This window comes from Malaclemys terrapin, chromosome 4 (genome assembly GCF_027887155.1).
Source record: "Malaclemys terrapin pileata isolate rMalTer1 chromosome 4, rMalTer1.hap1, whole genome shotgun sequence".
Lineage (NCBI taxonomy): Eukaryota > Metazoa > Chordata > Testudines > Emydidae > Malaclemys > Malaclemys terrapin.
The window spans coordinates 150972418-150989942 of record NC_071508.1 but is presented as its reverse complement, the minus strand read 5'-3'; the positions used below and the strand labels follow the sequence as shown (position 1 = coordinate 150989942).

General features: G+C 42.9%; 1 protein-coding gene across 1 annotated transcript in view; it reads left to right on the top strand.

Moving 5' to 3' along the window:
- Nucleotides 1–16911, top strand: part of TOGARAM1 (TOG array regulator of axonemal microtubules 1) — an 87529-nt gene extending 70618 nt beyond the window's left edge. Inside the window, exons 19-22 of the mRNA XM_054026183.1 lie at nucleotides 6315–6504; nucleotides 14029–14248; nucleotides 14940–15026; nucleotides 15716–16911. Coding sequence (XP_053882158.1) covers nucleotides 6315–6504; nucleotides 14029–14248; nucleotides 14940–15026; nucleotides 15716–15969 — 751 coding nt within the window. The 3' untranslated portion in view covers nucleotides 15970–16911. The remainder of the gene's footprint in view (nucleotides 1–6314; nucleotides 6505–14028; nucleotides 14249–14939; nucleotides 15027–15715) is intronic.
- The last annotated feature ends 614 nt before the right edge of the window (nucleotides 16912–17525 follow it).

The following is a 17525-nucleotide window of genomic DNA, read 5'->3' as shown; positions in this document are numbered from 1 at the left end:
TCGGCCCCAAGAGTGTTCACGAAATGTATGGCTGTCGTGGCAGCGTACCTTCGTCGGCAAGGGATACAGGTGTTCCCGTACCTAGACGACTGGCTGGTACGCGGTCGCACCAAGGAGCAAGTTCAAGCTCACGTCCACATAATAGTGCACACATTCAACGAGTTGGGCATCCTACTCAACAAGGACAAATCCACTCTAGAACCTACCCAGAGAATAGAATTCATAGGCGCAGTTCTAGACTCCAGACGTGCACAAGCCATCCTGCCAGACAACCGATTTGGCACCATCACGAGCCTCATTCAAGGGCTCCAGGCATTCCCAACTACCACGGTGAGGTCGTGCCTTACCCTGCTGGGTCACATGGCTTCCTGCACGTACGTAACCAGGCATGCCAGACTTCGGCTTCGCCCACTCCAGACCTGGGTGTCGTCAATATATCGACCACATCGGGACAGCCTGAACATGGTGGTCACGGTCCCGATCTCGGTCCTGACCTCCCTCACCTGGTGGCTAGATCACAATGTGGTCTGCGAGGGGATGCCATTTCATGCCCCACAACCCTCTCTGCACCTGGTCACAGACGCTTCATCTCTGGGTTGGGGCGCCCATCTCAACGAACACCATACCCAGGGCCTGTGGACTGCACCCCAGCTAGCCCTGCACATCAATGTTCGGGAACTGATGGCGGTGCGCCTGGCGTGCCAGGCATTTCTCAACCTCCTACGTGGCCGATGTGTGTTAGTTCTCATCGACAACACCACAGCCATGTTTTACATCAACAAGCAAGGAGGAGCACGTTCGTCAATTCTATGCCAAGAGGCCATTCGCCTGTGGGACTTTTGCATCGCCCACTCAATCCATCTCTCGGCATCGTTCCTCCCTGGAGTCCAGAACACTCTAGCGGACCGACTCAGCAGGTCCTTCCAGACGCACGAGTGGTCTATCCGTCCGGACATCATACATTCCATCTTCCAAAAGTGGGGGTTTCCCCAGATAGACCTGTTTGCATCTCGAGACAACAGGAAGTGCCACGTGTTCTGCTCCCTACAAGGTCGAGCTCCGGGCTCCCTCTCGGATGCGTTTCTCCTTCCCTGGAAAGACCACCTGTTTTATGCCTTCCCTCCGTTTCCTCTGGTCCACAAGGTACTGCTCAAATTGCGCAGAGACCAGGCACAGGTAATTCTGGTCGCTCCAGCGTGGCCGAGACAACATTGGTACACCACACTGTTGGAACTCTCGGTTCAGACACCGATCCCGCTTCCGTTGTGTCCGGATCTCATCTCTCAGGACCACGGCCGGCTGCGTCACCCCAACCTGCAATCACTCCACCTCACGGCGTGGCTGCTCCATGGTTCACCCAGGCAGAGCAGCAATGCTCGCACTCTGTCCAACAGATTCTGCTGAGCAGTAGGAAGCCCTCAACACGCACCACGTACCTGGCCAAGTGGAAGCGGTTCTCCTGTTGGTGCGAACAACGAGCCATGTCCCCGTTGCAGGCACCCATTCCTCTCATTTTGGAATATCTCCTCTCCCTAAAACAGCAGGGGTTGGCGATATCTTCAATTAGAGTTCACCTGGCCGCTATATCGGCCTTTCACCCAGGGGAACTCGCGTCCTCGGTATTCTCTAACCCGATGGTCGTTAGATTCCTCAAGGGCTTAGACCGGATGTACCCACAACAACGTCAGCCCGTTCAGACGTGGGACCTCAACCTGGTTCTCTCCAAGCTCACAGGTCCTCCATTCGAGCCACTGGCCACCTGTTCACTTTTGTACCTATCCTGGAAGACAGCCTTCCTTGTAGCCATCACCTCAGCAAGGCGCGTTTCTGAACTCAGGGCGCTTACATCCGAGCCCCCTTATACAGTTTTCCATAAGGATAAAGTGCAGCTTCGTCCACATCCTGCCTTTCTCCCTAAGGTGGTTTCTCCTTTTCATATCAACCAGGACATCTTTCTCCCGGTCTTTCATCCCAAACCACATGCCACTCGCCAGGATCAACGTTTGCATTCCCTGGACGTACGAAGGGCCCTGGCCTTCTATATTGACCGCACAAAGCACTTTAGAAAGACGACGCAACTCTTCGTTGCAGTGGCCGACCGAATGAAAGGCTCACCGGTCTCCTCACAACGCCTATCCTCCTGGATTACGTCTTGCATCCGGACTTGCTATGACCTGGCACCCTCACCGCTCACTCCACGAGGGCACAGGCTTCCTCGACGGCTTTCCTGGCACAAGTTCCGATCCAGGACATTTGTAGAGCAGCGGTTTGGTCATCAGTCCACACATTTACAGCTCACTATGCACTAGTGCAGCAGTCCAGAGACGATGCTGCTTTCGGATCAGCGGTTTTGCACACAGCAATGTCTCACTCCGACCCCACCACCTAAGTTGGGCTTGGGAGTCACCTAATGGAATGGATACGAGCAAGCACTCGAAGAAGAAAAGACGGTTACTCACCGTTGTAACTGTTGTTCTTCGAGATGTGTTGCTCATATCCATTCCAAACCCGCCCCCCGTCCCCACTGTCGGAGTAGCCGGCAAGAAGGAACTGAGGGGGCGCCGGGTCGGCTGGGGTATATATTCAGCGCCATGAAGGCGCCACTCTAGGGGGCTCCACAGCCGACCCACCGGTGTTGCTAGGGTAGAAAATCTTCCGACGATCGTGCACGCGGCGCGCACACACCTAATGGAATGGATATGAGCAACACATCTCGAAGAACAACAGTTACAACGGTGAGTAACCGTCTTTTAAAGCAATATGCAAAGTGATTATGCATCTGTCATGTGGTGTTTTTCCCCTCACCCTCTCTCCAGAATGAGAAGCACATGCAGTGTAATGTCTTGTTTTGGTGGGATTTTGTTCTCCTATTAAAATATATTTATTAAATAAATATACCTGTTGCTACGTGATTATTAGAGAAGGCAGGTCAGAGAAATGCAGGAAGTGGTGAGATTTGTGATGGTCCTTAGTTCTTAACAAAGTTCATTCCCTAAGCTCGGACCATTCTAGGAGAAGATTTTGTCTTCCACACAGAGTCAATTGGTGCAGAGGTGTCCAGGAGGATGAGAATGGATGTCTGTCCTTTATCCATTGACAGGAGGAGATCATCCATCAATGCCACTAAAGCAGTCCCAGTTCCATGTCCTGGCCTGAATCCAGATTGCGCTGGGTGTAGAATGTTGGCTTCCGTTAGATGAGCTTATAGTTGGCCTTTTGCTTGCTTGGTTGCCTGCTTAAGAATGGGAGGTTTGACACTGGGCCATAGTTGGCTAGGACTAAAGTATCCAGGGTGGGTTTTTTCGGTGTTGGTCAGATTATTGGATGGTTGAAAGAGGAAGGGAAGATTCCTTCTCTGAATGAGGCATTGGCTATATTGGTCAGGCGTGTTATCACTTGTTCATGACTCTTTTAGAAGCCAGGACTCTTTTAGGGTATCCAGAACTTCTTGATGAGTGAATGTACTGAACTTTGGGAATACAGATGGGCAGTTGGTTGTTGGGTACAAGCAGATCAGATCCCCTTCTCCTCCTGCTCCACCACCCTTGGCTCCCACCAGTACCCTTCTGCTGCCCTGAACACCCAAATCCATCTGCCCAATAGATCGGCCTGTATGCCACCAGCCGCTGGTTGCCCCAAACCCCCTCTCCCTTCTATTGCTCTAGTCCCCTATGGTTCACCCAGGAACCCCCCACAGTTCACTCCTTTTGCCCTGGCATCAGCATCCCATATTTACTGTGGAGTGTTATGCAGGGCTGATGAACCGTTTCCCCTTCTTCTCCCCCACTCTTGTTGTCGTGGATGGCCAGATGGCGAGCCCTTCCACGCCAGTCGAAGGAGCCTGCCACAGCAAATCTGCAAGCAGCGAGAGACGGCAAGCTGGAGTGGGGAGCCCTTCATCTCCTTGTCCTGTGAGTGGGGTGCTGGTCTTCTGTAACAGGCTTTGGAATTTCTTGGAGTCCATAAGTCTTGTTACATGGATGCTAGAAGGTCTCTGATCACTGCCTTAATGAGGTGAGGGTCTGTCCAAGACCATGTCTGGGTTGTAATGTCTTCCATCTTGATATCTAGGCTGCAGATCATATCCAGGTTATGAATGGCTGTGAGGGTTGTTGGACCAGAGGTGACCTGTGAGAGTTCGTGAAGAGATGAGTTTTGGGGTTTTTGAATCTGCAGCAACTCCACCAGAGAGGTCCTTTGGGGTCATTTGCCTGTCCCAAGTCAGGATAAAGGAGGAGGGTTGGGCGTGGGGCTAGCAACTCCACCCCGTAAAAAATTAACTTGCTACAGAAACGCCAACAGTAGAGATAACAGAGACTTTAGCCTGGAAAAAGAAGGGCCTTCAACTCGAAGACGCATGACGCTGGGTGGTGAAAGTCGTGAGGAAGCCACTAAGCCGATTACCCTTCTTGCAACCAGGAGGATTATCATCGGTACATGGAACGTGAGGACCATGTACGAGTCAAGAAAGACGGCGCAGGTCGCAGCAGAGATGAGGAGCAACAACCTGACCCTACTAGGCATTAGCGAGACAAGATGGACGCAAGCTGGACAGAGACGATTGTTGACAGGAGAGCTGTTGCTGTATTCCAGACATGAAGAGAGCAACGCCTTAGAAGGATTCTCCAGATCTGCCGGCCAGACACCATCAGCCACATCTACCTCTTGGAGAGGACCCGTCAACTTCCAGCAGAGGAAGAAATTAGAAGGAGAAGGTGGGGCTGGATAGGACACACACTATGCAAGCAGCCAACCAACATCACTAGACAGGCATTGCGGTGGAACCCCCAAGGCAAGCGGAAAAGAGGCCGTCCAAGAAACACCTGGCGACGCAACCTTCAGGCTGATAGCATAAAAATGGGCTATATCTGGAACCAGCTAGAGCAAATGGCCCAGGATAGAGGACTCTGGAGATCTGTGGTTGGCGGCCCATACCCTGATTGGGGTGACGGGCATGAAGCTGAATCTGCAGCCTTGCCAGTATGAGTACTGAAATCTTCCAGGATGACAAATCGGGTATTTCACTGCCATTGGCGACAAGGTGTCATTGAGCTCCGTTATCAGTCCTTTTGTCTGTGGTGATATTTAAATAAGCATAAATCTACCTTGGCTTTGGCTCTGGTTTCTACTGTCAAATGAATTCATATGAAGTTCTTACGTGAGGCATCTCATTTGCATTTGATGTTCAAAAGAATAGTGGATAACATGATGTATCTTACAGTGTTACCAATTATCTAGGATATATAAATAAAAGGAAGTTATTCTTCACACAGCGCACAGTCAACCTGTGGAACTCCTTGCCTGAGGAGGTTGTGAAGGCTAGGACTATAACAGGGTTTAAAAGAGAACTAGATAAATTCATGGAGGTTAAGTCCATTAATGTCTGTTAGCCAGGATGGGTAAGGAATGGTGTCCCTAGCCTCTGTTTGTCAGAAGGTGGTGATGGATGACAAGAGAGAGATCACTTGATGATTCTGTGTTCTGTTCATTCCCTCTGGGGCACCTGGCATTGGCCACTTTCGATAGACAGGACACTGGGCTGGACGGACCTTTGGTCTGACCCAGTATGACCGTTCTTATGTACATCTTTCCCAGTGAAGACCAAGGCTCACTCCACCAGAGCTCCAGCAACATCCTCTGCTAAGAAATATGCTAAGTTTCTGAGATTGGCATGGGGGCAATGTGGAGTAATCCACTGACTTTTGTCTGTCATTATGCATTAGACTGAGCTGCCAGGCAAGTTTGGGAGAGCAGTGCTACACTCTCCATTTGCCTGCTGCAGCTGATGTTCCTCATTTCACCACCCAGGAGAGTCACTGCTTGCCAGGTGCCTACACTGGGATCAGCAATGAGATATACTCGACGAATGAACAGTTCCTAACCCTACAGTAACTCCGGTTCTTTGAAGAGGAGTCATTAGTGCAGATCCCATGATTGGATCTCCATTCCCACTCCTCTGCGAACATGGGCTGTGAGTGGTGGGGGAACTGAGCAGGGGTCCCTGGGCACTCTGACCTTTATGCCCTCGGACAGAAGCACGAGGAGGCATAGGGTGCATGCACAGCCCCAACAGACGCTGATCTTGCTTGCACGTGCACTTACAGTTGGATCCACACTGACATCATCTCGAAGAGCCACAGTTTGGGTAGGGTAAGAAATGGTTCATTTTAAATAACTTACTTTAAAATGCCTTTGATAGGAAGTTTTTTCTATTTAGTTTTTGATGTTTGTATAGCTGAGAAAGTTGACAGCTATTGTTCCAGCCGGTCTGAATGTTAACCGAATAACAGTAATCCTTTTTTTCCCCCCAACAGAGAGATTACAGAAGCACGTGAAATTACAAGAAAACCAGTTGCTCGTAATTCACTAGAAAGTGCCGAATATGTTAAGGTCATTACAAGCTTACTGAATGCAAAAGACTTCCGGGACAGAATTAATGGAATTAAACAACTGTTATCAGACACAGAGAACAATCAAGACCTCGTTGTTGCGAACATTGTGAAGGTAACTGTATATAAAAACATCCTCTTTCAAAGGCCCATTAAGCTTCATGCTGATTCTCTGTAGGACTTGATAAGAATGTACTGCTTCAGAGATTCTCACTACTACCTTATCAATTAGCTCTCAGGTCCAATTTTTCAATTAAGCTGCATACTTTCAAGGCCTTCCCACAACTGCTAACAGACCTGCACTTTATGTGACTTACAGAAACACGTATTTTTTTAAACTAATTTAACCCTTTATTACTTAAACTGCAAAACACATATATTTTTCTTCATTCCCACAGTTCATTTGTACAATATGCATTTTAATACAGCCAGTTGTAAGAATGTAATGAATCTAGGAACAAAGAATGCAGGCCACACCTACAGAATGGGGACTGTATGCAGTGACTCTAAAAAGGACTTGGGGATCAAGGTAGAAAACCAGTTGAACATGAGTTTCCTTTATAATTCCCTAGCAAGCTGACAAGCAGGACCTTTATCATAGCAGGACCTTTCCCAAGAAAGAATTGGCAGTGCAGATTGTTACTTTGATGCTAATCTTGTATTTCCTATGCATACGCAGGTAAATTAGTTGCATTCGTTCACATAAGGCAATTAGCCATTCAAACTAACAAGACAGATCCCAAGTGGTTTACTATGTGGAATTACAGGTTTCAAGGAGACATTAGGACAATAATATTATTATACCACAAGTCCCATCTAAATGATAATATCCCCTTTTGATTTTGGAGTCCATAGAATACAGTAACGAAGCATTATAAGTGGGGCTGTCAATTAATCGCAGTTAACTCACGATTAACTCAAAAAAATTAATCGCAATTAATCAGAGTTTTAATCGCACTGTTAAACAATAGAATACCAATTGAAATGTATTAAATATTTTTGGATGTTTTTCTACATTTTCAAATATATTGATTTCAGTTACAACACAGAATAGAACGTGTACAGTGCTCACTTTATATTATTTTTATTACAAATACTTGCACTGTAAAAATAAGCGAAGGAAATAGTATTTTTCAGTTCACCTCATACAATACCGTAATGCAATCTCTTTATCATGAAAGTGCAACTTACAAATGTAGATTTTGTTGTTGATGATGAGGAGGGCTTTAAACTAGGTTTGACGGGGACAGGTGAGCAAAGCCCACAGGTAAGAATGGGAAAAGACTGTCTAGGAAGGAGTACGGCAGAAAGGGATCTAGGGGTTATAGTGGACCACAAGCTAAATATGAGTCAACAGTGTGATGCTGTTGCAAAAAAAGCAAACATGATTCTGGGATGCATTAACAGGTGTGTTGTGAGCAAGACACGAGAAGTCATTCTTCCGCTCTACTCTGCTCTGGTTAGGCCTCAGCTGGAGTATTGTGTCCAGTTCTGGGCGCCGCATTTTAAAAAAGATGTGGAGAAACTGGAAAGGGTCCAAAGAAGAGCAACAAGAATGATTAAAGGTCTTGAGAACATGACCTATGAAGGAAGGCTGAAAGAATTGGGTTTGTTTAGTTTGGAAAAGAGAAGACTGAGAGGGGACATGATAGCAGTTTTCAGGTATATAAAAGGGTGTCATAAGGAGGAGGGAGAGAACTTGTTCACCTTAGCCTCTAAGGATAGAACCAGAAACAATGGGTTTAAACTGCAGCAAGGGAGGTCTAGATTGGACATTAGGAAAAAGTTCCTAACTGTCAGGGTGGTTAAACACTGGAACAAATTGCCTAGGGAGGTTGTGGAATCTCCGTCTCTAGAGATATTTAAGAGTAGGTTAGATAAATGTCTATTAGGGATGGTCTAGGCAGTATTTGGTCCTGCCGTGCGGGCAGGGGACTGGACTCGATGACCTCTCGAGGTCCCTTCCAGTCCTAGAATCTATGAATCTATGAATCTATAAGTGGGGAACATGGAGACCCGGGAGATGGGTCGGAAACAAGAGGGAGTGTGGGCTATATTGTCAGAGAGAAAGGACGGTCAGGACAAAACTGGGAGGAAAGATCAAACCAGTATCTTAGATGCCTATATACAAATGCGAGAAGTATGGGGAATAAGCAGGAGGAACTGGAAGTGCTAATAAATAAATACAACTATGACATTGTTGGCATCACTGAAACTTGGTGGGATAATACACATGATTGGAATGTTGGTGTGGAGGGGTACAGCTTGCTCAGGAAGGATAGACAGGGGAAAAAGGGAGGAGGTGTTGCCTTATATATTAAAAATGTACACACTTGGACTGAGTGGAGATGGACATAGGAGACGGAAGTGTTGAGAGTCTCTGGGTTAGGCTAAAAGGGGCAAAAAACAAGGGAGATGTCATGCTAGGAGTCTACTACAGGCCACCTAACCAGGTGGAAGAGGTGGATGAGGCTTTTTTTAAGCAACTAACAAAATCATCCAAAGCCCAAGATTTGGTGATGATGGGGAACTTCAACTATCCGGATATATGTTGGGAAAATAACACAGCGGGGCACAGACTATCCAACAAATTCTTGGACTGCATTGGAGACAACTTTTTATTTCAGAAGGCTGAAAAAGCTACTGGGGGGAAGCTGTTCTAGACTTGATTTTAACAAATAGGGAGGAACTCGTTGAGAATTTGAAAGTAGAAGGCAGCCTGGGTGAAAGTGATCATGAAATCATAGAGTTTGCAATTCTAAGGAAGGGTAGAAGGGAGAACAGCAAAATAGAGACAATGGATTTCAGGAAGGCAGATTTTGGTAAGCTCAGAGAGCTGATAGGTAAGGTCCCATGGGAATCAAGACTGAGGGGGAAAAATGACTGAGGAGAGTTGGCAGTTTTTCAAAGGGACACTATTAAGGGCCCCAAAACAAGCTATTCCGCTGGTTAGGAAAGATAGAAAATGTGGCAAAAGACCACCTTGGCTTAACCACAAGATCTTGCATGATCTAAAAAATAAAAAGGAATCATATAAAAAATGGAAACTAGGACAGATTACAAAGGATGAATATAGGCAAACAACACAGGAATGCAGGGGCAAGATTAGAAAGGCAAAGGCACAAAATGAGCTCAAACTAGCTACGGGAATAAAAGGAAACAAGAAGACTTTTTATCAATACATTAGAAGCAAGAGGAAGACCAAAGACAGGGTAGGCCCACTGCTTAGTGAAGAGGGAGAAACAGTAACAGGAAACTTGGAAATGGCAGAGATGCTTAATGACTTCTTTGTTTCGGTCTTCACCGAGAAGTCTGAAGGAATGCCTAACATAGTGAATGCTGATGGGAAGGGGGTAGGTTTAGCAGATAAAATAAAAAAAGAACAAGTTAAAAATCACTTAGAAAAGTTAGATGCCTGCAAGTCACCCGGGCCTGATGAAATGCATCCTAGAATACTCAAGGAGCTAATAGAGGAGGTATCTGAGCCTCTAGCTATTATCTTTGGAAAATCATGGGAGACGGGAGAGATTCCAGAAGACTGGAAAAGGGCAAATATAGTGCCCATCTATAAAAATGGAAATAAAAACAACCCAGGAAACTACAGACCAGTTAGTTTAACTTCTGTGCCAGGGAAGATAATGGAGCAAGTAATTAAGGAAATCATCTGCAAACACTTGAAAGGTGGTAAGGTGATAGGGAACAGCCAGCATGGATTTGTGAAGAACAAATCATGTCAAACCAATCTGATAGCTTTTTTTGATAGGATAACGAGCCTTGTGGATAAGGGTGAAGCTGTGGATGTGGTATACCTAGACTTTAGTAAGGCATTTGATACGGTCTCGCATGATATTCTTATCGATAAACTAGGCAAATACAATTTAGATGGGGCTACTATAAGGTGGGTGCATAACTGGCTGGATAACCGTACTCAGAGAGTTGTTATTAATGGTTCCCAATCCTGCTGGAAAGGCATAACGAGTGGGGTACCGCAGGGGTCTGTTTTGGGACTGGCGCTGTTCAATATCTTCATCAACGACTTAGATATTGGCATAGAAAGTACGCTTATTAAGTTTGCGGATGATACCAAACTGGGAGGGATTGCAACTGCTTTGGAGGACAGGGTCATAATTCAAAATGATCTGGACAAATTGGAGAAATGGGCTGAGGTAAACAAGATGAAGTTTAACAAAGACAAATGCAAAGTGCTCCACTTAGGAAGGAAAAATCAGTTTCACACATACAGAATGGGAAGAGACTGTCTAGGAAGGAGCATGGCAGAAAGGGATCTAGGGGTTATAGTGGACCACAAGCTAAATATGAGTCAACAGTGTGATGCTGTTGCAAAAAAAGCAAACATGATTCTGGGATTTATTAACAGGTGTGTTGTGAGCAAGACACGAGAAGTCATTCTTCCGCTCTACTCTGCTCTGGTTAGGCCTCAGCTGGAGTATTGTGTCCAGTTCTGGGCACCGCATTTTAAAAAAGATGTGGAGAAATTGGAAAGGGTCCAGAGAAGAGCAACAAGAATGATTAAAGGTCTTGAGAACATGACCTATGAAGGAAGGCTGAAAGAATTGGGTTTGTTTAGTTTGGAAAAGAGAAGACTGAGAGGGGACATGATAGCAGTTTTCAGGTATTTAAAAGGGTGTCATAAGGAGGAGGGAGAAATCTTGTTCACCTTAGCCTCTAAGGATAGAACCAGAAGCAATGGGTTTAAACTGCAGCAAGGGAGGTCTAGGTTGGACATTAGGAAAAATTTCCGAACTGTCAGGGTGGTTAAACACTGGAATAAATTGCCTAGGGAGGTTGTGGAATCTCCATCTCTGGAGATATTTAAGAGTAGGTTAGATAAATGTCTATCAGGGATGGTCTAGAAAGTATTGGTCCTGCCATGCGGGCAGGGGACTGGACTCGATGACCTCTCGAGGTCCCTTCCAGTCCTAGAATCTATGAATCTATAACTGCACTCAAAACCAAAATAATGTAAAACTTTAGAGCCTACAACTCCACTCAGTCCTACTTCTTGTTCAGCCAATCACTAAGACAGATAAGTTTGTTTACATTTACGGGAGATAATGCTGCTGGCTTCTTAGTTACAGTGTCAACTGAAAGTGAGTACAGGCGTTCGCATGGCACTTTTGTAGCCGGCATTGCAAAATATTTATGTGCCAGATATGCTAAACATGCGTATGCCCTTTCATGCTTTGGCCACCATTCCAGAGGACATGCTTCCCTGCTGATGATGCTTGTTAAACAAATACTGTGTTAATTAAATTTGTGACTGAACTCCTTGGGGGAGAATAGTATGTCTCCTGCTCTGTTTTACCCACATTCTGCATATATTTCATATTATAGCAGTCTCACATGATGACCCAGCACCTGTTGGTCATTTTAAGAACAGTTTTACTGCAGATTTTACAAAATGCAAAGAAGGTACCAATGTGAGATTTCTAAAGATAGCTACAGTACTCAACCCAAGGTTTAAGAATCTGAAGTACCTTTCAAAATCTGAGAGGGACGAGGTGTGGCGCATGCTTTCAGAAGTCTTAAAAAAATCAACACTCTGATGTGGAAACTACAGAACCCAAACCACCAAAAAATAAAATCAACCTTCTGCTGGTGGCATCTGACTCATGATGATGAAAGTGAACATGCATCAGTCTGCACTGCTTTGGATAGTTATTGAGCAGAACCCCTCATTAGCATGGACGCATGTCCTCTAGAATGGTGGTTGAAGCATGAAGGGACATATGAATCTTTAATGCATCTGGCACGGAAATATTTTGCAACACCTGCGACAACAGTGCCATGTATTCTCACTTTTCAGGTAACATTGGAAACAAGAAGCGGGCAGCATTATTTCCTGAAAATGTAAACAAGCTTGTTTGTCTGAGTAGCTAAGTGAGCAAGAAGTAGGACTGAGTGAACTTGTAGGCTCTAAAGTTTTACATTGTTTTATTTTATATACATTATTATATATGTATATAATAATGTGTGTGTGTGTGTATATATATACACACAAATATACATTTATATTTTTTCTACATAATTCTACATTTGTAAGTTCAGCTTTCATGATAAAGAGATTGTACTCAGTACTTGTATGAGGTGAATTGAAAAATACTATTTTGTTTTTTATAGCACAAATATTTGTAATAAAACATAAATATAAAGTGAGCACTGTACACTTTGTGTTCTGTGCTGTAATTGAAATCCCAATATATTTGAAAATGTAGAAAACATCCAAAAACATTTAAATAAATGGTATTCTTTTATTGTTTAACAGTGTGATTAATCGTGATTCATTTTTTTATTGTGTGATTAATCACAATTATTTTTTTAATCACTTGACAACCCTAATTATAAGATAGGAACAGGATTTAGCATCTACAGCTAATTAGATTGTTAAGCTTCTAACAAGATACTGGTAAACACAGACACATACACTTAGCATCTACCCTTGATTTCTATTACTACAAATAAATGGGTTAATAATTCTGGTCTAGTACATCTCTTTGAAATCCACATAAAAATAGATTGTCTTGATTACATTTCAGTGCCTCTTGTTAAGTTGTTATGGGTCACCCACAAGTTGGCTGTTCTGTCAGTGTCCCAGAGATGCTTTAGCTCAAACAAAAATTGTGGGTTTGATACAGAAATTACTAAGTGAGGTTCTGTGTTATGCAGGAGGTCAAACTAGAACAGTGGCTCTTAACCTTTCCGGACTACTGTACCACTTTCAGGAGTCTGATTTGTCTTGTGTACCCCCAAGTTTCACTTAAAAACTACTTGCTTACAAAATCAGACATAACAATACAAATGTGTCACAGCGCACATTACTGAAAAATTGCTTGCTTTCTCATTTTTATCATATAATTATAAAATAAGTCAATTGGAATATAAATATTGTACTTACATTTCAGTGTATAGTATATAGAGTAGTATAAACAAGTCAGTGTCTGTATGAAATTTTAGTTTGTACTGACTTCGCTAGTGCTTTTTATGTAGCCTGTTGTAAAATTAGGCAAATATCTAGATGAGGAATAGCTTGGCGTATCCCAAGGGGTACACGTACCCCTTGTTGAGGACCACTGGAATAGGTGATCATAATAATCTCTTCTGGCCTTAAGTCTATAAATAGAAATACTTATTGTTTCTGTTTTGTCTTTGCTTCAGGAAGGCAAAAACCACTTTGGCATACTTATTCCTTATCATTTGTGTTGTCGTAGCATGCAGGGGTTGAAATTCTAGACCAAGCCCCACTGTGCTAAACACTGCACAAACATGGCTCTAAAATGATATGGGAGGGGGACACTCTACTCTTCTCATGCAAAATCTAGGGATTCAGTCTGAATGGGTAGCCTTGTTTAAAAAAATCAGTAGCACAGAAAATACGGCTATCAGATCAAAAGTTACAGAAGGCTAGTGTAACCTTATTGTGTTGTCTGGGAATGACTAGAATACATTTGAACTATATACAGTATAAAAATATCAAACTCCATTTTACCTTGGTAAAAAGGATAAAATCCCAGATGACATCAGTCTTATTTGAGTAAAGTGCACAATTCAAGTTACTCAAATAATGTGTGAGAAAACATGAAACTCCTCTAACTCCTGTGATATTTGTACGCTTTTTCAGATCTTTGACGCTTTCAAGTCTCGCTTACATGACTCCAACAGCAAAGTAAATCAGGTAGCTCTAGAGACAATGTACAAGATGATTCCTTTGCTGAAAGATAACTTATCACCTGTTATCAACATGTTGATTCCAGCCATGGTAGACAACAACCTGAACTCCAAGAATCCAGGGATCTATGCTGCTGCCACAAATGTTATTCAAGCTCTTTGTCAACATTTAGGTAATTAACTGTTTGAAGTAGCCAGTCTTTATAAAACTGTTTCTACCAAGCCATTGTATATGTATGGTGGGTAGGAGAGGGTTTAAGTATATTGATAAGCTCAGCGTAGATTGACTTTGGTGACTTTTGAGAAGTATGAAAAACCAGAGGCTATCCATTTCCTTTTTCACTTTGCACATTCCCATCACTTAGGCAGTTTGCCCTGATCAGTCCTACACAGTGCATAAACTGATGCAACAATGTTGCTGTAAGTCAGCTTATATAACACAGGAAGGGCCCAGTCCTGCAAATTGAGGTGCACCTGCTGAGATGGCTGAGTGCCCCTAACTGTAATGACTTTTATAGAATTTAAAAGTGTTAAGCAACTTTGAAGACTAGGCCAGTGGGCAGGAAGGTAGATGTTCATGGCCTTGTACATTTCTAACTCTCTGCAGTATGTAGTAGTTAGTCCTTACAAGAAATCAGTTCTCTTGTAGCTATTCATAAAAATTCACAAGTTAAAATAATCCTTTGATCTTCAGTGAAAAAAGAGACTTTCTATCTTAAGTCTCTTTGGTTCAGTAGTTTTATTTGAATAAATTGTGAACTGAAGATTTTATTTTATAAAGTCATTTTAACTTGTCTACATACTTTTCTATTGTATAAATGTGATTATTCTGATGGTTTTTAACATTTTATTCTTTGAATTTAGATAATTACTTGCTTCTCCAACCATTCTGCACAAAGGCCCAGTTTTTGAATGGAAAAGCAAAACAAGACATGACTGAAAAGCTTGCTGGTAAAGTTACATATTGCTTTGCAAGTTCACTTTTACTTGTATTCTATTCTCATTTGCCAAACTCCCTTCTTGATGCAAGTGGTTATGTTTGTCATACAGCAATAGTATCGCATTTGGCAAGATGTGCCCTGCAGCCACAGAAATCATGCACATAGCCCATGCAGTGGGCTCTGACCCTGAAAAACCTGGCAGTCTTTCTTTCTTTCTGAGCACTTCCTTCCTGTGCCTTTTCTACCCCTTGGGTAATGGGCTAATTAGCCTTTGGGGCTCTTCTGGACCATCCCAATCAATTAGGCTGAGCTTTACTGCTGAGGCTTACTTGGGAGTGGTTTAATTGGTGATCCAGTGGTCAGCGTGCCGGTAGAGCTGCTGTTGCCCAGCACGCTGTCAGTTATCCTAACACTCAAACTGCAATACTGATGAGAAAAGGACGTTATAAGAACCCTACCTCAAAATGTGTCCTCTTTTCTAGGTTTATCTGACACTTTTTAATGAATGGTCACAATTATTAACTTGTGGTAGATGGATATAACTTTTAAAAAACGTAAAAAGCCTCTGAGGGGGCGATGATTTACAAGCGATACTATTTAAATTGGCTTCATAGATGTCATCGTATTTGCAAACAAAATACAAATAATATACTACAGCATGGTAATTACGGTTGTATTGTGTTCTCTTAATTCTTACAGATCTTGTTATGGAGCTATACCCACGGAAGCCTCATGCTATAGAGCAGAAAGTTTTAGTTGTCCTATGGCATCTCTTAGGAAACATGACAAACAGTGGATCGCTACCCGGAGCTGGAGGAAATATTCGGACAGCTACAGCTAAATTATCAAAAGCACTTTTTGCACAAATGGGTCAAAGCCTGTTAATCCAGGCTGCATCTCAGCCACCACACATCAAAAAGAATTTAGAAGAATTTCTTGATATAGCTACCTAAAATAAACGGTGTGTATGTGTGTGTAGATCAATCAATACATACACTATATGACAGACTGATAAATGTTTACATGAAGACAAGTGAAACAATTCTAAAGTTGCTTTTTCACAGTGCCTGCACTTTCATGTAGAAAACTAGAATGGCTGCCTTTATTGACAACCTGTAGAGCACCTCACTGTCCTGTACCAGCACATGTACACCAAATCAGTATAACACTCATGAACTGTCCTCACCAGTGTTGCTTGCAGGCCACATGGAAGTATCTAAGGTCTTTAAAGAGAAGTCAATCCTGCTCATTTGCACTCTTCTTTAGAAATTACAGCACAGTACCCTGTATGTAATAATAGATATGAAATTTGTAATGAATAATATACTTTTTATTATGTAATCATGTTCTGACATGTTTTCTCACTTAGCCTTACTTATGTAAGTGGAAAAAATCCTTGAGTGATATATATGGTACCAAGAACAGGGGTTTGCGTGACATTTGTGAAAAATATGTATTTCTTAAATCAGTCCACTTATGATTGTGCAGTATTAGTTTGCTATTGCTCCTGTTACATTGATTAACATTTGTTTGACAGTTGGGCATAATCAGCTGCACAGATGTAAAATTTTAACAGGTTATAATGAAGCATGATGACAAAAATTTAGGAAATGAATAATTTTTACAGATTTTGAAATACACATTTGTCTTCAAAAAATACCAGGTGGTGAATGTAACTTCCGTAGTTTTGTTTAAAAACACTAAATTTAATCTTTATCTGTCAAATATTTATAAAGGTGTTATCTCTCAGCCCAGGTGTGTAATTCTCAACAACATAGTGCCAGGTCTTCAGTAGCTTTTTTTTCAGAGTTCTTCAGCTACAAGTACTGTACTCATTTTAAAAAGAAAAAGGAATGTTATAAAAAATAAATGGATTTATTTCTGTAAAATTGTGACATGATGTTTCACTCAAACTCTCTCCCTTTTGTTGGATGAAAAAGAAAAATCATTTATGGACAACTAAACATGCAACAAAGACTAATGTTATCTGTAAAGTTCTGCTTTACACTGGGTATCATGAGGGGTGAATGTTACCATGAAGCAAGGTTCTGTTTCATGAGCAATAGTGCTAAACAGTAAGATGGTTAAAAGTGTAAAACTGTATTTTCCCCCTCAAATTGTGAGCTCAAGAAAACCGTATGAATAGTTCTTCTGTGGTCCACATCAGTTACAGATCTAGCTGGAGCTAAATTGTGTGGAAAATTAGTTGTAGATATTATTTCTGACAGGATTTTAATTCCCCACTTTTAGCTACGTAACACAAGCGCCTCAGCTCTTAATGGATGTTTACTTCCAAGGGGAGTGGGAGCAGGGAAGAGTATGAACCGGCCTCCTACTGGCCACACATCACCCACTGCCAGCTGTACATACAGCCATCCAAATGTTCCATTAACTGCTATTAGTATTTGTATTGTTGTAGTAGCTAAGGTCCCCAGTCACCGATGGGGGCTCATTGTTAGGTACTGTACAGAAACAACAAAAATGGTCTGAATTAGCTGTTACCACTCAA